Source organism: Canis lupus, chromosome 17 (assembly GCF_003254725.2).
Source record: "Canis lupus dingo isolate Sandy chromosome 17, ASM325472v2, whole genome shotgun sequence".
NCBI lineage: Eukaryota > Metazoa > Chordata > Mammalia > Carnivora > Canidae > Canis > Canis lupus.
In genome coordinates, this window is record NC_064259.1 from 25,644,907 (window position 1) to 25,672,409 (window position 27,503).

General features: G+C 41.1%; 1 protein-coding gene across 17 annotated transcripts in view; it reads left to right on the forward strand.

Moving 5' to 3' along the window:
* The first annotated feature begins 864 nt into the window (after positions 1–864).
* Positions 865–27,503, forward strand: part of BIRC6 (baculoviral IAP repeat containing 6) — a 230,751-nt gene continuing 204,112 nt past the window's right edge. For all 17 annotated transcript variants that reach the window (XR_004806282.2, XM_025454221.3, XM_025454229.3 and 14 more), the window contains exons 1-3: positions 865–1,213; positions 23,719–23,900; positions 26,340–26,477. Coding sequence is in view for 16 of the 17 variants with exons in the window: in XM_025454221.3 (XP_025310006.1) it covers positions 880–1,213; positions 23,719–23,900; positions 26,340–26,477 (654 nt within the window). In the remaining variant the exon portion in view is untranslated. The remainder of the gene's footprint in view (positions 1,214–23,718; positions 23,901–26,339; positions 26,478–27,503) is intronic.

The following is a 27,503-nucleotide window of genomic DNA, read 5'->3' on the forward strand; positions in this document are numbered from 1 at the left end:
TTATAGACGTCCCTCAATTTGAGTTTGTCCATGTTTTTTTTTTTTATAGTTGGATAGGGATTATGGTTTTGGGGGAGGCAGACCACAGAGGTCTGTACTGTCTATGCAAGTGTGACTCTAATAACTGCTTTTAAATACAAAGATTGAAAACGCTATTCTTCAAAGGCGCCCGACTAGTAAATTCTCTTGACTACAGTCCTTTCTGGCCCCCCTCCCCCCACACCTATTAACAATCCACAAACTCGAATGGGATGCGGATAAGGACACTAAGCTAAATGATATGCTTCCAGCACCTCTTCTCTGGCCCTTCTGTCGACAAAAAAGCCCAGATCTGGGTATGACGGCGTGCATCGTCGTCTGGTTTCTCCCAGTCCAGACCACAGGTTTCATTCAGTCCGGTGTCCTGCCGACCAGGGCCGCGGCCCAAAGCCCGGGGTCTCCCTGCCGCCGCAGCCAAGCAGCTGCGCGGCGCCCGCAGGGCACCGTCCCGGCGCGGCTGGAACCGCCGCAAGGGCGCCCGCGCCAGCCGCCTCCCCGCGCGGGGGTCCCACGGAGCCCAACCCCCACCGCCGGGAGCGAGGGCGCGAGGGCGCGAGGGCGCGAGGCGGGGCCCCGGCGGCGGCCACGCCCCAGGCTCGCGGGGGGACGGCGGGCGGGAACTGGGACGCTGCGGACGCGGAGCCGGCGGGACCGGAGGCGCGTGGCACGCGCGAGCCCTCCCGCGCATGCTCCAGCCGCCCGCTGCCCGCCCCCCGCCGCGGCCCCGCCTCCTGCGCGCCCTCCGAGCGTGGCCCCTCCGGCGCGCGGCCGACGTCCCGCGTGCGTGCCGGCGCCTGACCTCACTTCCGGCTAACGCGCTCCGCTTGCCCCCTGGCCCGGATGGTGACTGGCGGCGGCGCTGCACCTCCCGGGACTGTCACTGAGCCGCTTCCCAGTGTGATTGTGCTGAGCGCAGGCCGGAAGATGGCGGCTGCGGCTGCGGCGGCCTCGGGCCCGGGCTGCTCCTCGGCGGCGGCGGCGGCGGCGGCGGGGGCGGCCGGGGTCTCCGAGTGGCTGGTGCTGCGGGACGGCTGCATGCGCTGCGACGCCGACGGGCTGCACAGCCTCTCCTACCACCCGGCGCTCAACGCCATCCTGGCCGTCACCAGTCGCGGGACCATCAAAGTCATCGACGGCACCTCGGGGGCCACCCTGCAGGCCTCGGCGCTCAGCGGTGAGTGTGCGGCACGCCGGGCGGGGGCCGGGCCGCCGCGGGAGGAGCCGGGCCCGCGGGATGCCGGGGAAGGAAGCCGCCCAGCCCCGGGGCCCGGCCTCCGGAGGAGGGGAAGCGGCGTGACGGGCGTGGGGTGGCGAGCGCAGGGCTGGGGGCTCGGGCCCAGAAGCCGATGGACGAGGGCCGTGGGGCTCGTGGGGCTTTCTCAGCGGCTGCTGCAGCTGGGAACAGACGCCTGGCGAGTCGGGGAGTGGTGGGAGTCGCCTTCCGGGCCTTGGGCGTCCGGTGTAGGTTGGTCCTCCGGGGGAGGTGGGGCGGCCTCGGGGCTCGGCACCCGAGCAGGCCGGGCCCCCGTGTGGGTCCTGCGGAAGGGGCCGCTGCTGCCTTCTACTAGGTCGGAGAGCTTGGGCCCGACGGGGAGCCCGGTGGCCGGAGGCGAGCGGCGGAGCCGGCAGCCAAGCCCTGCCGTCCGGGGCAGAGAAGCGGGTACTCGGCTGTTCCAGGACCCGCAGGTGCAGGGATGTACCGCGGGCTTCGCGCGGGGGGTGGGGGCGGGGGTGCCCCTGGAGTGGGGGTGGGGAGGGAAGTAGGCGGGCCCGCTGCCTGAACTGTTGGTCGACGGCTTTAGGACTCTGGCGGACGCCGTGGAAGACTAGACCTTGTCCCCTAGCTCGGGGCTTCCAACTTCTGCCCCCCGGTGATGAGAAACTGAGGGCCCGCGCGGTGTACGAAACGTAGATTCCCTCGGGTTCCTGATGAGGTGAAACTTACGGCCCTCTCTCCTTGTTTTACCACAGCGAGCCGAAAAGTTAGGATTCGGAGGTATGGGAGTCTCTCCGGTGGAGGAGGGCACTTCGGGGAGGCGTGAACGCTGTTCCAGGACGGGACTTGATGCATTAGGTGAACGCTCTGTGTACTGGAGTGCAGTGCTTTGGAATTGCCCTGGCCAGGTTTTCTTGGGCCGAAGATGACATTTCATTTGCGGTTAAACGATGTGTAGCTGAACTTAGACGTTCTAAGCTGAGATTGAAAAGTTAATGTAGGAGTTAGACTCGTGCACAGAGATCTATAGGACTGCCCGCATTTGGCCAAGTAAGCTAGTTCTGTGGCTTACCAGTTCGCTTATATGTTAACATACACGATACAGGTCGCGATTCTAGTTGATGTGTAATCAGGCATGTCAGAGTTGACAGCACTGTAGGGATACAAGGATAAAATAAGGAATTTAACTTTTGTTGATGTGAGAGTTGTGAAAGAAATGGGTTGTCGATAGCTACAGAATGTAAACCTGGATCATATCTAAGATAAGTCTAAGAGAAAGTTTCAGATTGTAGACTTGTACTTTTTCTTTTCTTGGTTTAGTAAAGGTCGGGGCGAGTGGGGTGGGGCGGGGGGCGGGGGGCGGGGGTGGTGTCCCAGATGTAACAATGAGCGGAAACTACAATTTGAACGTAACAACTTGTCACTATGTATGAGAGGGAGATACTGATTGGTAATTGGATATCTTTCTTCTTAAACTCACCTAAAATATTTCAAATACAGAAAGGTGTTAAAGAATAAGATGAAAAAACATGTAACTCTGACTGTGAAATAAGACATTAGAAAGTTGAAACCTTCTCTGTAATTCTTGGATGGCAGTCCTCCAGTCCTCTCTCCCCCATGAGCATTCCCCTTAATTTGGTTTTATTGTTTTCATACAGTTTATGTTTTTTAGTGTATGTTTGTATCTTTAAACAGTATCTAATACTGTCTTTCATGATTTTAAACTCTGACTAATTGGTACCGTAGTATATGTATTTGAATTTTTTATAAAAAGCTATATTAATGGAAGTTTTAAAATGTTTTTGATAGAAAGGAGTCTACCGGAGTGTTTATGCTTGGAGCCTATGAGAGAAATAATGTGTTTTAGAGTTATAAGTGGTTGGGGAAATTGGACATGTATGAATGTGTCTGTTGTGAAAGGGAAGAAAACAGTCACTCTAGTGGTAGATTTCTAAAGGAGAAGGTTTTAGGGTTTTAATACAAGTTTCGAGGTACATGCATAGGACGTCATTGATTTGGGATAACTTGCCTGGGATATGTTGGGGAATTTGTTAACTAGAAAAGTATGAGATGGAATACAATTGCAGATGCCCATGCATTGACGTTTGAATGTGTGATTAACAATATGTAGGAGAGTTTATGGTAAACAAAAGGATTACAGAAAAGGTTTGAAACTAGCAATGGACAAAATCTGAAATGTCTTCATTTATGAGACTCACAGCTATTAATAATAACTATCAGAGGTTTTATAGAGTTTTGTATATGTCACCTATTCAGGTGATTGGGGAGGAAGTGCTGTTTTTTTTTTTTTTTTGGTCTTACCTGGAATACATATGTATTTTACATATTTGTTGAGGTTTGCTCTTAATGATTAATAGAGGGTGACAGTCCTATAAATAGAATGAGGAGAAGGTGCCAGTAGTGACCATGGCCCTAATGTGACCCCTCTTTCCAGTTAAGGGGGCAAGGAGCAACTTTTTTTATACTCCAGAGGAAAGACATCTTTGTGTAAAGGGAAAAAGCATGGTATAACCATAATAGTTTTAATGGGTGATAGTGTGTCTTCTGAATGGGTTCAGGTTTTAGGGTTATGGGTAGCTTTTTAGTGTAGATTGGAAATTGAAGGATGGGAGCAGGACTTGTGTGTATATATATTCAATTGGGTGGAAAAGGTGAATTTTTGACTGTCCACTAGTGTGTGTCTTCACAGTATCTGTATCTGTTACAAAATGTTTGTAAATATACTTTCATTAGACTAAAAGCTATCAGTACAACATTGGTTAGGCAGTATTTGTTCCCTTTTAGCCTTTAAGAGTTAAGATTTCTGAGTCTCTAGGCTGATTCTGTGGCCTGGCATTCTTTGACTTCCATGATTTGGTCTCTACCAGTCTCTCTAGTCTTATCACCCTATTTAGTTTTGTGAACTGGTTCATTTAATTTCCTTTCCTAGCTCAGTAGTTTTGCTCATTCTTGGAATGCACCAATTCCCTCCAGACATATCTTAGCTATTTTTCAGGACCTAGAGCAGATCTTAACTTCCTGATTCTTTTAGTCTGAAGTGATCCACTGAACCCCTACGCACATATTGTCTTCTTAACGTCTATTTTGGTAATTTGGCAGCTTAGTGTTTGTGGTATATTTTCTTTCTTGAACTATTTAAATTACATTTTGTTTAGCTTTTTGTGAATATACAGTGTCCGTTTAACTATATTTAAAATTCCTTGTGGGAAGAAACCTGTCCCCTTGCTTATATCCCCTTATTTTCCCTAGTACAAAATATTAATAAATATTTTTGATTTGTGTATATGTGCTAGTATGTTAAATAGATGCTTCTTTACATCCTACCTGCTAAATACACCTTTGTTTTTTTCCCCCTTTCTTTTCTTAAATAGATTGTATTTTTAGAGCAGTTTCAAGTTCACAGTAAACTTGAACAGAAAGTAGTTTCTACATACCTCCTGCTCCCTGTGCACACACAATCTCCTTTATTTTTTATTTTTTATTTTTTTTTATTTATGATAGAGAGAGAGAGAGAGAGAGAGGCAGAGACACAGGCAGAGGGAGAAGCAGGCTCCATGCACCGGGGGCCCGATGTGGGATTCGATCCCGGCTCTCCGGGATCGCGCCCTAGGCCAAAGGCAGGCGCCAAACCGCTGCGCCACCCAGGGATCCCCACAATCTCCTTTCACTATCAATGTGTTTGTTACAGTCAGTGAACTTGCATTAACACATCATTATCCCCCAAGTCCATAGTTGACATTAGGTTTCACTCTTCGTGTTGCACATCCTATGGGTTCTGACAAATTGATATACAGAATAGTTTCACTTTCATAAAAATCCTCTTTGTTCTGCCTGTTAATCTGTCTCTCTCTCCCACCCCCTGCCACTCCCTGATCTTTTTTTTTTTTTAAATTTTTATTTATTTATGATAGTCACACAGAGAGAGAGAGAGAGGCAGAGACACAGGCAGAGGGAGAAGCAGGCTCCATGCACCGGGAGCCCGACGTGGGATTCGATCCCGGGTCTCCAGGATCGCGCCCTGGGCCAAAGGCAGGCGCTAAACCGCTGCGCCACCCAGGGATCCCACTCCCTGATCTTTTTGACTGTCTCTATAGTTTGGCCTTTTCTGGAATGTCATATAGTTGGAATTATACAGTATGTAGCCTTTTCAGTTTGGCTTCTTTCACTTAGGAATATGCATTTAAGTTCTTGCAGGTCTCTTCATGGCTTTCTAACTTACTGCTTTTTAGCATTGAATAATATTCCATTGTCTGGATGTACCACAGTTCATTTACCCATTCACCTGAAAGACATTTTGGTTGCTTCCAGGTTGTGGCAGTTATGAATAAAGCTGCTATAAATATTTGTGTGCAGATTTTTGTGTGGACATGACTTTTTAGTTTATCTGGGTAAATACCAAGGAGCACGAATGTCAGATCATGTGTTAGGAGTGTGTTTAGTTTTTTTTTTTTTTTTTTTTTAAAGATTTTATTTATTCATGAGAGACACAGAGATGCAGAGGGAGAAGCAGGCGCCATGCAGGGAGCCATTGTAGGACTCGATCCCAGGCCTCCAGGATCACGTCCTTGGGCTGAAGGCAGCGCCAAAACGCTGAGCCACCTGTCTGCCCTATGTTTAGTTTTTTTTTTTTTTTAAGATTTATTTATCTATTTGTTTATTTATTTATTTATTTGAGAGAGAGAGAGAGAGAGAGGCAGAGACACAGGCAGAGGGAGAAGGAGGCTCCATGCCGGGAGCCCGACGCGGGACTCGATCCCGGGACTCCAGGATCGCGTCCTGGGCCAAATGCAGGTGCCAAACCGCTGAGCCACCCAGGGATCCCCCTATGTTTAGTTTTATAAGAAGTCTTCCAAACTGGCTGTGCTATTTTGTTTTCCCAGTGGTAGTAAGTGACAGTTCCTATTGCTTCTCATCCTTCTCAGCATTTTATGCTTTTGGTTTTGGATTGTGGCCATTCTAATAGGTGTGTAGTGGTATCTCATTGTTTTAATTTGCAATTCCCTAATGACATTTGATGCTGGACATCTTTTCACAGGCTAATATGTGCACTTTGGATTTTTAAAAAATTTTTATTTATTTATTCATGAGAAGAGGGAGAGGCAGAGACACAGGCAGACGGAGAAGCAGGCTCCATGTAGGGAGCCCAACGTGGGACTCGATCCTGGGTCTCCAGGATCACACCTTAGGCTGAAGGCAGCGCTAAACCACTGAGCCACCAGGGCTGCCTGTGCGCTTTGAATTTAAAAAATCAAAATAGCTCTACATACACCACTTGACCATATTGTTGATATTACTAGGTCTGTTCCTCTCTTTAGCTATTGTTTGTGCCTGCAATTTAGCGTAATTGGAAGGAGCCTGGTTTTGGAGACAGTTGGCTCAGGTGAGGATTCCAATATCTTCTTTGCCTCACCTCCCGATTGAAATGTGTAGCTTCTCCTGAATTCCCTAACATTTCTGTTCGTTTCCCTATTTGCAAAATGGGGATGATAATTATACTAATTGTGAGGATTAAGTGTTAATATACAGTTCTTAGAACTGTGTGTTCAGTGTTCAAAAATATGTCTTCTATTTACTTGTAAATCTTTGTAAATACTCTTTTTGTATTTACTTAAACCTTTTTGATATTCTGTGTTAAATCTTTTGAACTTAATCCTAAATTTGAACTAAGGAATTTTTCCTATTTGGATCTGGTTTTTGCTTCGATGTAAGGGTAAAGTATTGCTAATTTGTTCAGTCCTTCCTTCCGTTTTTGATTTAAGTGACCTCTACACCCAACATGGCCCCGAGATCAAGAGTTGAATGCTCTACTTACTGAGCCAGCTAGGCTCCCTTGTCAAGTAGTTTCTTATTTAATTATTGGTAGTAGTGTTTTCTCTTACTTTGTGAAATAGTGCCCTCCTCCCCTAAATGTAGTACATTTTGTATTTGCTTTCTTAATAAACTGTTTCGAGGGCATGTTGAAAGAGAATGGGTATTTATATTTTAAATATTCCTGAATTTTGAATTTTAGCTCACTTACTAATTCACTCTCTAAACTTCCTGAACTTCAGCTTCTTCATCTGTAAATTAAGATTAACATTTAATAGTATGGTTGTGTAGATTAGGTGGTAAACGTGTTAAAGTGCTTTAATGCTGCTTGGCATATGTACACAGTGAATGTTCTCTTAACCGTCATGGGTACTTACTATTGCCATGCTCCTCACTGTTACTTTATTTTTTTATTTTTTACTTTCTTAGATTTTTATTTATTCATCAGAGACACAGGGAGAGAAAGGAGGCAGAGACAAAGGCAGAGGGAGAAGCAGGCTCCTCGCAGGGAGCCCACTGTGGGACTCAGTCCCCAGACCTGGGAAGCACACCTTGAGCCAAAGGCAGGCGCTCAACTGCTGAGCCACCCACGCATCCCACCTCACTATTACTTTAAAAAAATGTTCACTGACTTAGCGTGTTTATATGCAGAGGACAGATAGATATCATTGAAATGCACATGGAAATGGAAATGTTGGTGACAAATACTGTCTCTATTTGGATAAATGTCTTTCAGTGTATTGGGTAGCTAAATGTCAGAATGATGTTAAGGCTGTTGTATTACTAGTTCTATGTATATACGGACTCTTCATGTAGTATGTGTACGTAAATAGCTGAGGATGTATATGTGTGGATATTAATCAGTAGATGTTGTAGCATATGTGTAAAAGGAAATCGTATCTCTTCAGTTTCTGAAGTGGCTTCCAGATTTCTGTCACTGTGAAGAAACTCCAAAGCTTCTCAGTGTTTATAGACAATTATTCTGGTTTCATATTTCTTTATGAGTATTTCCCTTTGACATTGATTTGATTTGAGTAATTTCCACGATGGTCATAAATGAGAAAAAGATCACTGTATTTATTCCATTCCAGTTGCAGGAAAGTTCAGTTTGGGTGGATTTTTACTTTTTTTTTTTTTTTTTTTTTAATTTTTTTAACTTTTATTTATTTAGGATAGGCACACAGTGAGAGAGAGAGAGGCAGAGACACAGGCAGAGGGAGAAGCAGGCTCCATGCACCGGGAGCCCGACGTGGGATTCGATCCCGGATATCCAGGACCGCGCCCTGGGCCAAAGGCAGGCGCCAAACCGCTGCGCCACCCAGGGATCCCGATTTTTACTTCTCTATTTTTTAATATGAACTTTTTGTACAGACTTAAAGCCCAGAGCCGCCTGCTCCAAGAAGTCTTGGAGTATAAAAACTAGTTAGGAGACTGCATAATTCCCAAAAAATATTTTTTTGGGGGATAAAACTCATTTATTATCACTTTGTTAGAGGTAGAAAAAAAATACTTTTACTGCTTCTGAATTAGGCATGCATTAATTTGGATAAAATGTAAAATCTTCCTCTAGGTCTCAGTTTTGGAAATTGTAAATGATTCAGACCACTTCTTATTTCCTGACCTACCTTGGTTCAGGCAGCCTTCCTAGTCTCAATTATTCTTTTATGATAGATGATAAACACCATATAGAGTTGGGATTTCAGTAGTCCTAGAAGATAGCTGTCTCCTCAGTGCATCTGAGTTCTTTATAAAAACTTAATTGGGCAAATCTCTTTGTGGGCTGAGTATAAACTATGTTGCAGTTGACAGATTTTAGTAATACTATGTGTTGACCTACCTCATGTTAAAGATTTGCTGTTTTACTTTTTAAGATTTTATTTTTTAATTACTTTTAAAGATAGGTTTATTTATTTGAGGCGGGGGAAGGGGACAGAGGGGAAGGGAGAGTCTGAAACAGACTGCTCGCTGAGTGAGCATGAGCTTGATGATGAGCTTGGCTCATTCTCATGATCCGGAGATCACTACCTGAGCTGAAACCAAGAGTTAGATGCTTAACAAACTGCACAGGTTCCTCTTAATATTTTATTTTAAGTAATCCCTACACCCAACATGGGGCTTGAACTTGTAACCCAAGATCAAGAGTCTCGTGCTCTACCAACTAAGCCAGCCAGGTGGCCCAATTTGCTGTTTTATTAGCAGAACATTGTCCCACAGTTAATTAGAGTGAATTTGTATTAAAATTAAAAAAATATTTTGCTTTTTTTTTTTTTTAAGATTTTATTTATTTGAGAGTGAGATAGAGCAATGAGTGCTGGGAGAAGCAGAGGGAAAGGAAGAAGCAAACACCCTGCTAAGCAGGGAGTGCCACTTGGATATTTATCTTGGTCCTAACATCAGGACTTGAGCTCAAGACTGTCGCTTAACCAACTGAGCCACCCAGGCACCCCTATTTTGCTATGTTTTTAAGATTCTCAAGATTTTCCAAAAAAAATTTTTTTTTTTACATTTACCTCTCCAAGTTTTACTATTACCTGTTCAAAGATAGTGTTTTTTTCTTTTTTCTTTTTTTTTTTTAGTATTTATTTATTCATGAGAGACACAGAGAGAGGGAGGCCGAGACGCAGGCAGAGGGAGAAGCTCCCTGTAGGGAGCCTGATGTGGGACTCGATCCTAGGACCCTGGGATCCCTCCCAACCTGAGCTGAAGGCAGATGCTCAACCACTGAACCACCCAGGCATCCCGAAATGGCAGTATTCTTACAGTTTTCCATGTATGTGGAAATGTGACTGGGTAAAATCTAATGGACATACATAATACTTTTGTATTATAGGAGAAATATAAACTATGTAAGTTAATTGATTTTGGACTTAAATTGTTAAAAGCAAGGTAATGTGAAGAGCTAGTTGATTGCTATTTATACATTTATTGAACATTTGCTAGGCACAGGGGGACAAAGTAAGGCAACATTTTGGCTCTTGAATGTGTGCTTAGCGATGTGTCTAGGTAAATCATTTTAGCATAATGTTCTAAGTACTGTAATTCAGATAGGCAGAAAGCTGTGTGAATAGAGGAGGTAGTTTCTTCAATCTGAGGGAAATAGAAGACTTCTCAAAGGAGGTTGCGCTTTTTTTTTTTTTAATTTTATTTAGTTATTCACAAGAGACACAGACAGAGGCAGAGAGACACAGGCAGAAGGAGGAGAAGCAGGCTCCATGCAGGGAGCCTGATGGTGGGACTCAATCCTGGAACTCCAGGATCACCGCTGAGCCACCAGGCATCCCGAGGCGGTTGCTTTTATGGTTTATTTTGAAAGATGAGATGGTGGGAGGGAATGTTACTGGGGATCATCATCTTAAGATAGGGTACTTGCGATCCCTGGGTGGCGCAGCGGTTTGGCGCCTGCCTTTGGCCCGGGGCGCGATCCTGGAGACCTGGGATCGAATCCCACGTCGGGCTCCCTGCATGGAGCCTGCTTCTCCCTCTGCCTGTGTCTCTGCCCCTCTCTCTCTCTCTGTGTGACCATCATAAATAAATAAAAATTAAAAAAAAAAAAAAAAAAAGATAGGGTACTTGCTGGGCAGCCCCGGTGGCGCAGCGGTTTGGCGCCGCCTTCAGCCTGGGGCCTGATCCTGGAGACCCGGGATCAAGTCCCACGTCGGGCTCCCTGCACCGAGCCTGCTTCTCCCTCTGCCCTCCTCCTCCTGTCATGAATAAATAAAATAAATCTTAAAAAAAAAAAAAAAGATAGGGTACTTGCTTGTGTGGAGACATTTTAGTCTTTTCAAAACATGGTGAATTTAAGGAACAAAGAGAAGTTTTTCAAGGAAACCAGTTGGGGTTTAGGGTGTGTGAGGGGATGGTTAGAGTTGAAGCTGAGAGATAAGCAAGGACAAGATCATAATATGTTTTGTTAAGAAATTTGACTTGATGTCAATGGTAGGGAGCCATTGTAGGTCATCAAATTTGTTTTTAGAGAGGTTTGAAGCTAATGCCCAGGTGTGAGAAGTGATGAGAGCTTTATGTAAGTTAGTTTGAAAGATAGGAACAACATAATTTTTAGTGAGTATGGGGTTGAGAAAGATTGACAAGGTGAAAAGTACTCATGTGTGGGTTCTTACTTTGGGTAACGGGGTGAATGGTGTTTATTAACTGAAATAAGTAATATAAGAAGGTGTGGTGAGTAGTTATTGCTGGAGAAGTTTAGGGAGCAAGAGAGAGATAGTGATGTTGGTCCTGGATTTTAAGATTAATTTTAAGATTCTTGAAGGACATCCAAGGAGAGATGTCCAGAAGGCATTGGGAATTCAGAGTTGAAGCTTGAGGATTTGGGAACACAAATTAGGAAGGCATTGTCAATTATAGAGAATGCTGAGCCTAGTGGTTAAGGATATTGGTTCTGGAACCAGACTGCATTTCATTTCATGATTCACCACTTATTTGTGCCTTTAGGCAAGATGTTTAACTTTTCTTTGCACACCTAACTTGTTGGGTTATTGGAAAGTTTAAATAAGCTGATAGGGATCCCTGGGTGGTGCAGCGGTTTGGCGCCTGCCTTTGGCCCAGGGCGTGATCCTGGAGACCCGGGATCGAATCCCACGTCGGGCTCCCGGTGCATGGAGCCTGCTTCTCCCTCTGCCTGTGTCTCTGCCTCTCTCTCTCTCTCTCTCTGTGTGACTATCATAAATAAATAAAAATTAAAAAAAAAAAAGCTGATAGACATAGGTACTGCTGAATCTACCATAGGCACTCAAGAAGTGTTACTTTTGGTTTGGTGTTCTTAATTATTTTTTTGTGTGTGTTCTTAATTATATAGTTCAATTCAACAAATGTTTATTTGCTATGTGAAGATAATAAGATGAATTTGAAATCCTCCCTGCCTCCCAATTTGAAAAGTTTTCTAGAAGAGGTGACACCTTGGATCTTGGAAGAAAAGGAGTTAGCCAGGACACCTGGGTGGATCAGTGGTTAAGCGCATCTGCCTTTGGCTCAGGGCGTGATCCTGGAGTACCGAGATCCAGTCCCACATTGGCCTCCCTGCATGGAGTCTGCTTCTCCCTCTGTCTGTGTTTCTGCCTCTGTCTCTCTATCTCTCTGTTTCTCATGAATAAATAAATAAAATCTTAAAAAAAGAAAAAAAGAAAAGGAGTTAGCCAGGTAGAGGGAACAGCATGAGCAAGAGTAGAGGCATGAAGCAGGTAGTATTTGTTATAAACATGTTGGTATTAGAGTTCAGAGTACAAGGACGGGAGTGATGAGATAGCCTGAAGATCTTGGATTTGGTCCCTCTAATCTATGGCTCACATACATATATTCCAGGGCAAGAACTCTTAGTTTAAGGTAAAAAATTTAAGGACCCCATTATTAGTGTCAGTTAGTTGGAAAAATATTGTGAAAGGCTACTACTTTGAAGTAATTTTTGTTTTAGACTTATTACTACGTAATTTGCAAAACACTACAACACCAGGGGCACTTGAGTGGCCCAGTTGGTTAAACATCCAACTCTTGGTTTCAGCTCAGGTCATAATCTCATAGGTTGTGAGATGGAGCCCCATGTCTCTCGGGCTCCCCTCTCAGTGGAGAGCCTGCTTGAAAAATTCTCTCCCTCTTCCCCTCTCCCCACTTGTATGCCCACACACACTATCTCATTCTCTTTCTAAAATCAATCAATCAATCAATCAATCAGTCAATCTTAAAAAAAAACCCCATAGGGTGCCTGGGTGGTTCAGTTGGTTGAGCATCTGTCTTAGGCTCAGGTCATGAGTTCTAAGATCCTTACTCAGCAGGGAGCCTACTTCTCTCTCTCTCTCCCTCTGCTTGCAGCTCCCCCTGCTTGCTTGTGCTGTCAGATAAATAAATAAAATCTTAAAAAAACAAAAACAAAAACAAAAAAACAAAAACCCACTACAACACAGTTACTTTGGCATTTCCTCCTGCTGGTTTAGCTTTGATATTTTTACAGGGCAAATCAGTCTGTTAAGGCGCTTCCATCTGTCCTCCAACTTCAAAAATTTTTTTGCTATCCTCTCCTCACTTGTTTCTTTTGCCTTTGTGGGTTTATTTAATGCCCTCTTTGTTTCTTTATTATCTTTTTAGTGAGACTTGGGAGGAAGCAGAAGTACATGTGCACCCTTTATAACCTTATTGTTTAACTGGCAATTTGTAGTTACAGCTATACTTAAGGTGTTGAAAATTTGGTGCTTTGTCTTTAGAGGTGTTGGTTGTAACTAACTACAGATAGACTATAAACAATAATAGATTTCTGTAATATAGTTTAAAAGAACAGTGGGGAGTGGGTGGGAGGTACCTTTCTGATGTGTGCATTATACTGTTCATAGCCTCATGCCATTGGCAAGGTAAGTTTGCAGAGTTACTTCTTTAAAATGGACTGGTAATTCTTGCTTTAAAAATAATTTTTATTTACTTATTAATTAATTAATTATTATTATTATTATTTTTTGGTAAAGTAGGCTCCACGTCCAGTTGTGGGCCTTGAACTCACAACTCTGAGATCAAGAGTTGAATGCTTTGTTGACTGAACCAGCCAAGTGCCCAGACTGGGTATTTTTTTTTTTTTTTTTTAAGATTTTATTTATCTATTCATGAGAGAGAGAGACAGAGGAAGAAGCAGGCTCCCCACGGGGAGCTCTATGCAGGACTCCATCCCAGGACCCTAGGATCACGCTCTGAGCCAAAGGCAGATGCTCAATCACTGAGCCACCCAGGCATCCCTCCAGACTGGGCAAATTTTTACCCAGACTACTTAATCACCTGATAATGAATATAGAAATATCTTTTTAAAGTGTAGGACCTCAAATGTGAAGGAAATGAAAAAGTTAAGACAAACTCTTTGGGTATAAAAAAGGAGATAAAAGGGATCCCTGGGTGGCGCAGCGGTTTGGCGCCTGCCTTTGGCCCAGGGCGCGATCCTGGGGACCCGGGATCAAATCCCACGTCGGGCTCCCAGTGCATGGAGCCTGCTTCTCCCTCTGCCTTTGTCTCTGCCTCTCTCTCTCTCTGTGTGACTATCATAAATAAATAAAAATTATAAAAAGAGATAATAGAGTTACAAATATAAAGAATGAAGTAATTGCCATATAAAATAGTTTGTGACAAGGGTAGTCCTCAACGGAAGTAATTGTGGTCTCATTTGAGTATGTTAAATCAGGGATGTATTTTAGGGGAGACAAATATGCTTACTCTTTGGTGGAAATGATAGGAATGTTAGAATGGGGCAGATAGGAGTGTTTTCTTTGACATTTATTATGGGTGCCAAGAATTTAAGTCCTCATGATTTATTTCTGTAGTTTGTTATGAAGTAGGAGAGAAGTAAGACTGGGGAGATGCAAAGGGCAGTGGGTTCTCAGCCTCGGTTGCTCATTAGAATCATCAGGGGAACTTTAAAAAAAATTCTTGAGTCCCAGTATTTTTTTTTTTTTTTAGATTTTATTTATTTATTTGAGAGAAAAAGAGAAAAATGATTAAGTGCACACGTGCTTGAAAACAACGAGAGGAGCAGCACAGGGAGAGGGAGTGAGGAGTCCCGTGTAGGGCTCGATCTCATGACCCTGAGATCATGACTGGGAGCTGAACTCAAGAGTTGGATGCTTAACTGACAGCCACCCAGGCACCCTTTGGGTCCCAGTGTTCTGACTTAAGTGATTTGGAGTAGAGCCCAGGCATACCTTTTTTTTGGAAACTATTACATCATGCTGGATGATTCTAATGTGCAGTTAGGTTTAGAGGTTCAAACTTCATGACTAAGTTTGTTTGATAAGCCTGGGATAAATGAGAGAGTAATTTGATTTGAATTGAGTAGTATTCTATATAGCCTTAATTTTTTTGGTAAGAGAAACCTCCCAAGTTAGTCTGCTACTAAAATCTACCCCAGTGTGTGTGTGTGTGTGTGTGTGTGTGTGTGTGTTTTAAAGATTTTGTTTATTTAAGAGAGAGAGTGCTAGAAAGCACAAGCAATGGGAGTTATGGGGGAGAGGGAGAAGCAGGCTCCTGCTTGGCAGGAAGCCTGATGTGGGGCTTTATCCTAGGACCATGGGATGACCTGAGCCAAAGGCAGATTCTTAATGGACTGAGCCATCCATGCACCACTCCCTCCCCCATGCGTTTTACATTTTATTTAGTGAATATATATAATGAAATATACTTGTAAGCAGCAGGGATATATCAAGGACCAAATTGCTGCTGCTTTCTAGTTTGTCCCTTTCTGCTGTAATTCAGTTTTGGTTGATTTTTGAACCAGCTAAGTGCTCTGATACTTGTTCACCAAAATGCCACTATAGCCAAGGACAGTGATCTCATACTGGGTGCAAGAGTAAGGTAGTGGAAAATGGGACTATGAAGGCTAGAGATGGCTGGAGTTTTCTGTACCAGATCAAAACTAGTTTCATGTTTGAACTGTCTTTGTTGTGTCAGCAGATAAAGCTGTGAAAATACTGTATTTTATCACATTATAGTTTAAAAACATTAAAAAGTTCTTCAAAACTATAGAAAATGATTCTTTTATTCAAAACTATTTATTGTGTGTCAAGCACTGGTGATACAGCAGTTAACAAAGTCCTTGCTTTCCTAGAGCTCATGCTTCAGTGGGAAGAGCTAGATGTATTACACACTAATATTAAGTGGTGATCAATGCCTTAAGAAATTAGAGCTGGTATGAGATGGTAATGGGTAAATTTGTGAGGTGGTCTGGGAGAGTCTCTCTGAAGTGGTCCTTGAGCAAAGATGTGAGGAAGCAGCAGGGCAGATATCCAGGGAAGTTTCTGTTGGACTGTTATTGTAGCTTGCAAAAACAGCTAGATGGATTTCCATCATATTTGGATGGAATTTGACTTGGACTGACTTAAAATGTAGGCTATGTGAGGAATGATGAAAGGTCTGTGTGACTACTAGTCTGGGTATATGTGCCATGGTATTCAACAGAGAACAGTAGTTTCAAATATGAGCTCCAAATAGAAAATCATGGATTATGTGCTCCATATTATAGAACTGTATTCCTTTATAGCTGAGTTCCTTCTCTCATGGACAACTTTGTGTAGCACCAAATTTGTGTATAGATGGTTAGGGTTATCTTGAACAACATCAGATGGGGAAGGTAGCTTCCAAATTTTACTTAATTATAGCCAGCTCAGAATCCTGAAGGAAGAATGTGGCTTTTGTGTTCCAAGGTGTTTGAGAGATTTAACTGTGACAAATTGAATAATATATGTGAAATAGACCTCAAAATTTCTTGCAGGGAGTAGGTCCTTAAAGATTGAGTCCCATCCATGGAAACTTCATGATGATTATGTTCATCAGTTGATGTCAGATGCTTAAGATTATAGTAAAATAGGTGATTTGGTGGAACTTTCAGATGCAGTGAATAGAGGGAATTGGAACTTGCAACTCTCTGTCTCTTTTTTTAAGATTTTATTTTTTATGTAATCTTTACCTTTAATGTGGGGCTTGAACTCATGACTCAAGATTAAGAGCCATGTGCTCCAATGATTGAGCCAGCCAGACACCCTGGAACTGGAACTCTTTAATTCCAAGAAGTGTCTTGTCTTTTGGAGACCTTCTTTCATGCCTGGACAGATGTTAGTTCTCGTGCCTGGAATAATACTATCCCTTGCTTCGCATTTCATCCATGTGTTACCCTTTTTTCGTGGCCTAGCTCCTGAACTTTCCCATACTTTGCTTTGCTTTGCACTGAGTTTTGTTTTATAGTAATACTTGCTTTGACTTTGAGTAATATAGTGTACTTAACAACTTTTTTTTTTTTATTTTTATGTATTTATGATAGTCACAGACAGAGAGAGAGAGAGAGAGAGGCAGAGACACAGGCAGAGGGAGAAGCAGGCTCCATGCACCGGGAGCCTGATGTGGGATTCGATCCCGGGTCTCCAGGATCGCGCCCTGGGCCAAAGGCAGGCGCCAAACCGCTGCGCCACCCAGGGATCCCCTTAACAACTTTAAAAAAAAAAAAATTTGTTTATTCATGAGAGACGGAGAGGCAGAGGAAGAAGCAGGCTCCCTGTGGGGAGCCCGATACAGGACTCGCTCGGAGGACCCCAGGATCATGACCTGAGCTGAAGGTAGATGCAACCACTAAAGCCACCTAGGTGTCCCACAACTTTTGTTAAGTGATTTTTAAATCTTTTTTTTTTTAATTTTTATTTATTTATGATAGTCACACACAGAGAGAGAGAGAGGCAGAGACACAGGCAGAGGGAGAAGCAGGCTCCATGCAGGGAGCCCGACGTGGGACTCGATCCGGGGTCTCCAGGATCGCGCCCTGGGCCAAAGGCAGGCGCTAAACCGCTGCGCCACCCAGGGATCCCTTGTTAAGTGATTTTATTTTGGTTACTTTAATTGTATTTTAAAAACTTTGTAAGAACACTAATTTTGCATCCTCTTTATTGACTTTTTTTTTTTTTTTAAGATTTTATTTATTTATTCATGAGAGAGAGAGAGAGGGAGAGAGAGAGAGGCAGATACAGGAAGAGAGAGAAGCAGGCTCCATGCAGGGAGCCTGATACCAGACTCGCCTGGGACTTCAGGGTCACGCCCTGGGCCAAAGTCTGGCGCTCAACTGCTGAGCTACCCAGGCATCCCCTCTTTATTGACTTTGAATGATGTTTGTATATACTGTGTTTTAGGAAAGTATTTTAAGAATTGAACTCTAATGTTATCTCTGTGGAAATGGAATTTTATAGTGTGTCCTTTCAGTTTGCAGAGATAATGTAATTCTGATAATGTTTTTGCAACTTTTGTAGGATTGCACATGAATGGTGACTTGATAAAGAATTGACTGTTTCCTGAAGTGGTTATTAGAATTAGCTGATTTTAAAAAACACAGCTTCTTACCTTTGAAAATCTCCGTTTAAAAAGTGATTTACCAGTGGTTGAGCAGACACCTGCCTTTGGCTCAGATTGTGATCTTGGGATGAGTCCTGCATCAGCTTCCCTGTGGGGAGCCTGCTTCTCCCTCTGTCTGTGTCTCTGCCTCTCTCTCTGTGTCTCTCATGGGTAAATAAATAAAATCTTAAAAAAAAATAAAATTTGATTTACCTTATAATAGGACATCAGATAGACCAAGGAAAAGAATAGTCACCAATGATTTGGTTACTTAAGTAGTCATTGTTAACATTTTGGTGTGTAAGATTTTTTTAAAAGATCTTATTTATTTGAGAAAGAGCATGAGCATTTATTTGAGAGAGACTGTGCTCGTGCACTAATGGGGGAGAGAGAGACAGAGGAAGAGGAAGAAGCAGGCTCCTTGCTGAGCAGGGAGTCCCAACACAGGGCTTGATCCCAGATCCCTGAGTTTGTGACTGGAGCTGAAGGCAGATACTTAACCTACTGAGCCACCTGGGTGCCCCATTGTTAAATATATTTTTATAGAATATATAAACAAAGGAAAAAATATTTTTATAGAATATGGATTACAGGGCAGCCCTGGTGGCTCAGCGATTTAGCGCCGCCTTTGGCCGGCACGTGATCCTGGAGACCTTGGATCGAGTTCCATCCCGGACTGAGTCCCATGTTGGGCTCCCTGCATGGAGCCTGCTTCTTCCTATGCCTGTGTCTCTGCCTCTGTCTCTCTGTCTCTCATGAATAAATAAAATCTTAAAAAAAAAAAAAAAAGAATATGGATTACAGTGATATTTTATAAACTGTTTTCCTCCTTATACTTAGTTAATAGGGTATTATGGATATTTTCCCATGTCTTCTTTCTTTTATATTTTATATTATTTATTTACTTTTTAGATTTGAATTCAATCTGCCAACATATGGTATAACACCCAGTGCTCATCCCATCAAGTGCCCTCCTCTGTGCCTGTCACCCAGTTACCCCATCCCACCACCCACCTCGTCTTCCGCAACTCTTTGTTTCCCAGAGTTAGGAGTCTCTCAGGGTTTGTCTCCCTCTCTAATTTTTCCCACTCAGTTCCCCTCCTTTCCCTTTTAATCCCTTTCACTATTTCTTATATTCCCCATATGAGTGAAACCATATGACAAATACTATGACTCCACTTATCTGTGGTACTTAGAAACAGTCAGTTTCATAGAAACAGAAAGTAGAGTCTACTTTGCTGGATGCTGGGGATTATGGAAGTGGGAAGGAGTTAGTGCCTAATGGTTATAGTATTTAAGTTATGCAAGTTCTATATCATTCTATGGATGGATAGTGGTGGTGGTTGCACAAGCGTGTAAATGTACTTAATGCCATTGAACTGTGTGCACTTTAAAAATGGTTAAAATGCTGAATTTTATGTTATGTTAATTACCATAATTAAAAATAATTCAAAAAATCAAATGGCCATGTTTATTGGGGCCTGTCTCTGGATTCTCTTCTGCTCCACAGATCAGTATGTTTATCCATTTGCCACTACCACACTTCGTAGTGGTACTCTAAGTTTTATAGTAGGTATTAAAAATCACATAATGTAATTTGTCCAACTTTATCAGAATTGTTTTGGATATTCCAATTCTTTTGTCTTTTCAAATAAATTTTAGAATTACTTTATATCTAAAAAATCCTGCTGGGATTTTCTCTTTCTCTCTTTTGTTCTTTTCTTCCTTCCTTTCTTTTTTTTAAAAGTAGACTCCGCATCCAGTGTGGAGCCTAATGCAGGGTTTGAACTCACAACCCCGAGATCAGTAGCTGAGCCGAGATCAATACTTAACCAACTGAGCCACCCAGATACCCCTCCTGCTGGGATTTTGATTTGAAATTGCACTAAATCTGTAGAGTAATTTGGGGATTATTGACATCTTTCCTATATTGACTCTTCCAATCCCTGACCATGGTTTCATTAGGTCTTTGATTTCTTTCACCAGCCTTTCATACTTTTCAGCATACATACTCTATACCTTTTCTTAGACATGTAAGTATTTTGTTTTTAGAGCTATTGTAAACTTGTTTTTACAGATTTCAGATTCAGATTTCTAGTATATAGAAGTACAATTGATTGATTTTTGTGTTTTGATTTTACTATAACCTTTTTTTAAAAGATTTTATTTATTGAGAGAGAGAGCGCAAGAGCGAGCACGAGGTGGGGAGAGGGGGCAGAGGGAGATGGAGAAGCAGACTCGTTTGGCTCAGGTCATGGTCCCCGGGTCCTGGGATCAAGCCCTGCATCAGGCTCCCTACTCAGGAGACAGTCTTCTTCTTCCTCTGCATCTGTTAATTTTATGCAGGTTTTCTACTCTAAGCTGTTAATATGTAGCTTATATTGATTACTTCTTGAATATTGAACCAGTTTTATAGTCTTGGGATAACTTTACTTGGTCCTGCTGTATCATTCTTTTTATATTTGCTAAATTCCTTTTACTTTTATTTTGTGGAGGATTTTGCATCGATATGCATGAGGGATGATGGTATGTAGTTTTTATGTGCTACCTTTTTTTTTTTTAAGATTTTATTTATTTGATAGTCACAGAGAGAGAGAGAGAGAGACAGAGACACAGGTAGAGGGAGAAGCAGACTCCATGCAGGGAGCCCAACGTGGGATTCGATCCTGGGTCTCCAAGATCGCGCCCTGGGCCAAAGGCAGGCGCCAAACCGCTGTGCCACCCAGGGATCCCTATGTGCTACTTTTTTCTAAATTTGGCATCAGGTTAAAGCTGGTCTCATAAAATGAGTTTGGAGGTATTCCCTTTTCTGTTTCTTGGAGAATTATGTAGAATTGATGTTACTTTTTTCTTAAATGTTTGATAAAATTCACTCCAATTAAAAATACTTTCTGAATTATCTGCAACTTGTTTATTGACTTATGGATTATTTAGGAGTATCTTGTTTATCTTCCAGTATTTCCTGTTATGTTTCTGTAACTGATTTTTACATCATGGTCAGAGAACATACTTCTAATTTTAAGGTCTGTTTTATGACGCAGGATATGATCTATTTTGATGAATGTTCTCTGTACATTTGAAAAGGATTTGTATTCTGTTGGTGGTGGAATATTCTAAAAATCGTATTCCTTGGTGGTGGTGTTCAGTTTCTCTATAATTGCTGGTTTTTTATCTGCTAGTTCTATTAGTTACTGAGAGAGGAATGTTGAAGTCTCCAGCTGTAATTTGGATGCCTATTTCTTCTCAGTTCTGTAATTTTTGGTGTGTGTGTGTGTGTGTGTGTGTGTGTGTGTGTGTGTTAAGATGAGGGAGTGGCACAGGGAGAGAAAGAAAGAGAATCTTAATTAAGCAGGCAGCCTTCACCACTTGGGGCTTGATCTCAGGAACATGAGATCATGATCTGAGCTGAAATTAAGAGTTGGAGGCCCAGGCACCCAGCTGTATGTGTTTTGAAGTTATTTTTTAGTTGTATACATATTTAGGATTGTTTTTTCTTCTTTGTGAACTGGCCCTTTTATCATGTAATGACCTCATTTATCCATGGTGATTTTCTTTGCTCTGATCTTTGTCTGATATAACTATAGCTACTTCATCTGTTCTTTGATTAACATTTGCCTGAAATATCTTTTTTCCATCCTCTTTACACTTTTATTTATTTTCAATTTTTTTAATTTTAATTTTTAAAAGATTTTATTTATTTGAGAGAGCATGCACACATGAGTTCTGGAAGATGCAGATGGAGAGAGAATCTGAAGCAGACTACTTGATGAGCACAGAGCCTGTCTCAGGGTTTGATCCCATGACCCTGAGATCATGACCCTAGCTGAAACCAAGAATCAGATGCTCAACTGACTGAGTGACTCAGGGGCCCCCAATCTTTTTTTTTTTTTTTTTAAAGTAGGCTCCACGCCCAATGTGGGGCTTGAACGTACAACCCTGAGATCAGGACCTTGAGATGAAATCAAGAGTTGGACACTTAACTGACTGAACCACTTAGGTGCCCTTATTTTTAAATATTTTTTAAAAAGATTTTATTTATTTATTTAGAGAGAGTGTGTGTACAAGCAAGAGGAGGGACAAAAGGAGAGGGAGAAAGAATCTCAAGGAGACTCCATGCTGAGCATGGCGCCTGTCTTTTGGGCTTAGTCCCATGACCCTGAGATCATGACCCCAGCTAAAATCAAGAGTTAGATGCTGAGCCTACCCATACATCCCGTATTTTGTTTGTTTTTAAATAATCTCTACACCCAGTATGGTGTTTGAACTTACAGTCAGGAAATCAGGAATCACACACTACCTACTGAGCCAGCCAGGTGCCCCTTACTTTTGTCTTTAGAAGGGTAAAAGTTTCTTGAAGTCATCATAGAATTGGATTGTATATGTGTTTTTCAATTCATTCTGACAGTTGGTCTTTTATTTATTTATTTTTTTTTAAAGATTTATTTGTTTATTTATGATAAAGAGAGAGAGAGAGAGAGACAGAGAGACAGAGAGGCAGAGACACAGGCAGAGGGAGGAGCAGGCTCCATGCAGGGAGCCTGATGCGGGACTCGATCCCGGGACTCCAGGATCGCGCCCTGGGCCAAAGGCAGGAGCCAAACCGCTGAGCCACCCAGGGATCCCCCCCGACAGTTGGTCTTTTAATTGGCATACATATCTAGACTCTTTAAATTGTTGATATTTTGAATTAGCTTCTTGTCTGTTACTGTTTTTTTATAAGACTTCTGAAATTCCACTTTAACTTATTCTTAGAAATTTTATGGTTTGTATATTCACTGACTTTCTCCATTAAAATACTATTCTGATACTCAGCAGAAACTTCAGGGAACATTGATCTTCAGTGACAGTTGACTGTTTTCTCAGTGGGGATTCAACTAGAGGCTTTACTAGTTCTCCTAGGTTATAAACATTTTCCATAATTTTATCTCAGACATAAAAGCCCTCAAAACTTGTGTGGTAATTACCTAGAAATTGGCCATAGTGACTTTATTGTATTTTGCAGAAAATGACAAGTACTGAATTATTTAAAAATTTTTTTCTGAACACTTTAATTTTGAAATAGTATAGAACAAAGAACTTCCCTATACCTTTTACCCAGTTCTACTAATTTTAATTTTAAATACTTTACCACATGTGCTTATCATTCCCACATATATACACACATATTACTTTTGCTCTATTGAGTATAGGTTATATATATCATACCCCTTTACCATTTCTATGTTTCTTTTTTTTTTTAAGTTTTATGTACTTAAGTAATCTCTACACCTAACGTGGGGCTCAAACTCAAGACCCTGATATCAAGCATCCCATGATCTTCCACCTGAGCCAGCCAAATGCCCTGTTTATTTCTGAGAACAATTATATTCTCTTCCTTTTTTTGAAAAAGGTTTATTTATTCATTTGAGAGAGAGAAAGAGAGCAGGGGAGGTGCAGAGGAAGAGAGAATCCTGAAGCACAGAGCGTGATGAAGGGCTCGATCCCAGGACCCCACGATCATGACCTGAGCTGAAACCAAGGGTTGGCCACTCTACTGACTGAGCCACCTGGGCGCCCCTATATTCTCTTTTCAAGCAGCTCTAGTTGTTAAGTTCTGACAGTTTGACAATAATACTTTAATCTGATCTATAGTACATATTACAAGTTTATCAGTTCTAATAATGTTCTTTGGAGCAACTTTTTCCATTGCAGGATTAAATACTGTATTTAGCTTCCATGAAAACATTTATTTTTAATGGACTATTTGTCTTTAAATCTTAAGTGTTGAAATTTTGTTCTTTTAACAGCTAAACCAGGTGGACAGGTGAAATGTCAGTATATATCTGCGGTGGATAAAGTTATATTTGTGGATGATTATGCAGTAGGGTGTAGGAAGGACCTTAATGGAATCTTGTTGTTAGACACTGCTCTGCAAACGCCAGTTTCAAAGCAGGATGATGTGGTTCAGCTTGAATTACCGGTTACAGAGGTAAGTTGAAATAAATCAATGTACTTTTTTACTTAATATAATCTCAGAACTATTAGGTTGTCCTTTCAGGACATTTTATATGTACCCCTATAAAAATGGAGAATTGAGAATTGACTTATTGATCACATTTAATTCCTCTGTATTGATGCTTATTGAAGTGGTTTTAAAGTGTGAACCGTATAGGTTGAACTGTAACAGAGATACCAAAATGTAATGGCTTCAACAATATAGTTTTTTCAGTAATAGTACAGGGCTAAGTGTAGGGGTAACTCTGCTTATTTCAGCACTTAGCTTCCATCTCATAAATCCATGACAGCTGTTCCAAGTGTCATTAGTATTTCCCAGTTATAGTGAAAGGGGAGGCAAAAATCCAGGGGAGCACACTGGTATGACCCCTCCCTCTCTCTCTTGTTTTGTTTTTCTCTTGTATTCTTTCCTGTCTCTCCTTCCTTTCCACTTTCCTTCTTTCCCTTCAGTCCTTCTTGCTGTCTCACAAACTTTCATATACACTCTTTTCATGTTCATCCCATTGACTAGAATTTAGTCACATAGTCACATCAAGCTGAGAAGATTGGAAAAGAGGTAGTTCTTTTTTTAAAAAATATTAGATGGAAGGGAGGAATGAAAATCAGTGGAGACCAGTAATCTTTGGTATGTATCATGTCTTTTAACAATCCCAGTTTAAAATTTTAGTTATATATATATGTTTCTATAGTGTTACATATTCTTTACTTAATTCATAGTTCCACTCTAATTTAAAATCTTTAAGTGTGCGTTGATGTTCATATAGTGTAATTTGAAAGTACGTTTTTCAAAGTTACTGAATTTTAAATCATCCTAAATAAAATATAAAAGATTATAATGCTGTGCTCTCTAATAAAGTGAGATATTCTTTTGTCTTCATACCAAATTGTTAATTATGAATTGTTTTGGATTTGGTGGTATGGTTAGTTGATAAAATCAGTATAGCATATTTCTCATTTTTAGGACATGAAGATTGTCAATGTGTAAATATAAAGTGCAGTATAAATGTTTCTATTTTCTTTTTTGGAAGGCTATATAAGAAAAAATGATACTGACATAGATCCATTTAGATTTCACATTTAGTGTCTTATCAGAGTTGTCTGTTATATGTTATTGTTCAAAGTATGTTGCTGGAAGTTTGAGTTCTGAAAAGAGAGAGAGTAGCCCTCTTTTTGTCTTCAGAATATTTGGATCTGGGGTCATGTCTAAAATTTTTGGATAGGGAATTAGTTTTAGTTGTAGTGAACATTTTTTCCTCCTAATATGAGGAATATATACTAGCTGATAATTTAATCAGGCTGATATATTTTTTTAAAAAATGATTTATTTACTCATGAGAGACACACAGAGAAAGAGGCAGAGACATAATAGGCAGAGGAAGAAGCACGCTCCTCACAGGAGCTCGATGCAGGACTTGATCCCAGATCCGGGGATGATGACCTGAGCCGAAGGCAGGCGCCCAGCCACTGAGCCACCCAGGCATCCCAATCAGGCTGATATCTTAATATCTTTAATATACACACACACATACATACATCTGTATATATGTATATATATTTGTATGTATATATGTATATATATATTCTACAATGAAAGATGGTTCAAACTATTCAAGTTTTAAAAACTACAGAATTACAATAAAATACTGGAATATTTATGATGAAATAGACTCTCAAATCAGTTGATACTCTACTGTCTGAAATTTTAGGTTTTTACCTGGCTTCTACTACCTTCTCTACCTTGTTGGCCATTAACATCTGTTGTTGATTTTCTGTTTACGTAAATAATTACAATTCTTTTTGTTCACATAACATTATTTGTGGACCTTCCACCATTCCAAACATCCTTTACCACATAGTTTGTCATTGTCTTCATTGAAGTATGAGGTCCTAGGTTTGGTTGGATCAGTGTGGATGTATTCTTTTCCAAATGTTAACCATGCATTTCTGTTAAGGTAGTTCTTTCTGAATACCTGGGTAATAATACAGAGGGCTCTTTTATATTACCTGCTGACTTAGTGAATATTCCCTCTTATGGTTTTGTGTAATTTGAGTTTTTAAAACTCATTGAAGGATTTCACATTTATCTCTTCAAAGTTTTACCTTTTGTTTTTGTTCCAGGTATTAGCTTGTCCTGTTTTTTCTATCTTGCTTTGGTTTATAATAGCTTCCATGTATTAAAACTTAACTCGGTGGTGCTACACTGAATATGTTGCTTTATCTCATTTAATTTTGTAACAGCCCTTTCAAATCAATATATAATTAATTATATATGACTAAGTTTGATTAAAAAAGTAAAAGTAAACTTTAGTTATAATACCTGTCAAAGCCATTACAATTTAAAGTATTTGAATAAGGATCTGAATGTAAGAGTTTTTGTTGTGTTTAATTTTCTGTGATCATCTTTTTTATTTAGGCACAACAGCTCTTATCAGCATGTTTAGAAAAGGTAGATATTTCTAGTACGGAGGGTTATGATTTGTTCATCACACAGCTCAAAGATGGTTTAAAAAATACATCTCATGAGACTGCAGCCAACCACAAAGTTGCTAAGGTAAGAAGTTTAAAAAAAAATTACCTTGTTTGGATTTTAATAGAAAGAACACCTTCATACTTTCACCTTTCTCCTTTCCCCATTCTTGACCTGCCCTGGGAAATATCGTACTTCTAGATTTTTCTCTTTTAGAGAACAAAATGTGTTTATAAGTCACCTAAAAGTTGAAACTATTTTTACTGAAATCTAACTTCAGTTTGTGGGAACTATTTGCTTACTTTGTTCCTAAAGCTTCTGTACTTGATGGCTCTGTATTGGTTGAGAGGCTGTTGAAAGAACTTCCTTGTCAGGTGATGAACTTCATGAGAAATGGAACATATCGTTGGAAATGGGACCATTTGGGCTTTTGTTGAAATAATGTTTTGGTGGGCATGACTAGGATGTCTGTGTGAGATGGTGCTTTGAATTAAATCCTTGGATATTTTTTATTGATTTTTCTTTTTTTTCTAAATGTAATAAAACATATGGAATTTTTATACCAAAGGGTGTAAGGTAGAAGGTAAACCATCTTCCTAAAAATAATTTTTTTTTCCTAAAAATAATTTTTGATTTTATAGCTTTTTTTCTTTTTTTCTCTCTCTCTCTTTTTAAGACTATTCATTCATTCATGAGACACACACACACACACACACACACACACACACACACAGAGACAGAGACACAGGCAGAGGGAGAAGCAGGCTCCACGCAGGGAGCCCGACATGGGACTTGATTCCAGGTCTCCAGGATCACGCCCCAGGCTGAAGGTGGCACTAAACCACTGAACCACCTGGGCTGCCTGCTCTCTTTTTTCTTAAGTACAAGTTGTAACTATACTAAAATGTGATGTAGTGTCATCTGTTTGGACTGCTATAACAGAATACCACTGACTGGGTAGCTTATATACAACAGAAGTTTATTGTTCATAGTTCTAAGGCAGGGAAGTCCAAGATCAAGGTGCCAGAATGGCTGTTTTCTGGTGAAGTCCTTCTTCCTGGTTCATACTTGGCTCCTTCTCACTGTGTCCTGACATGATGGGAAAGTCAG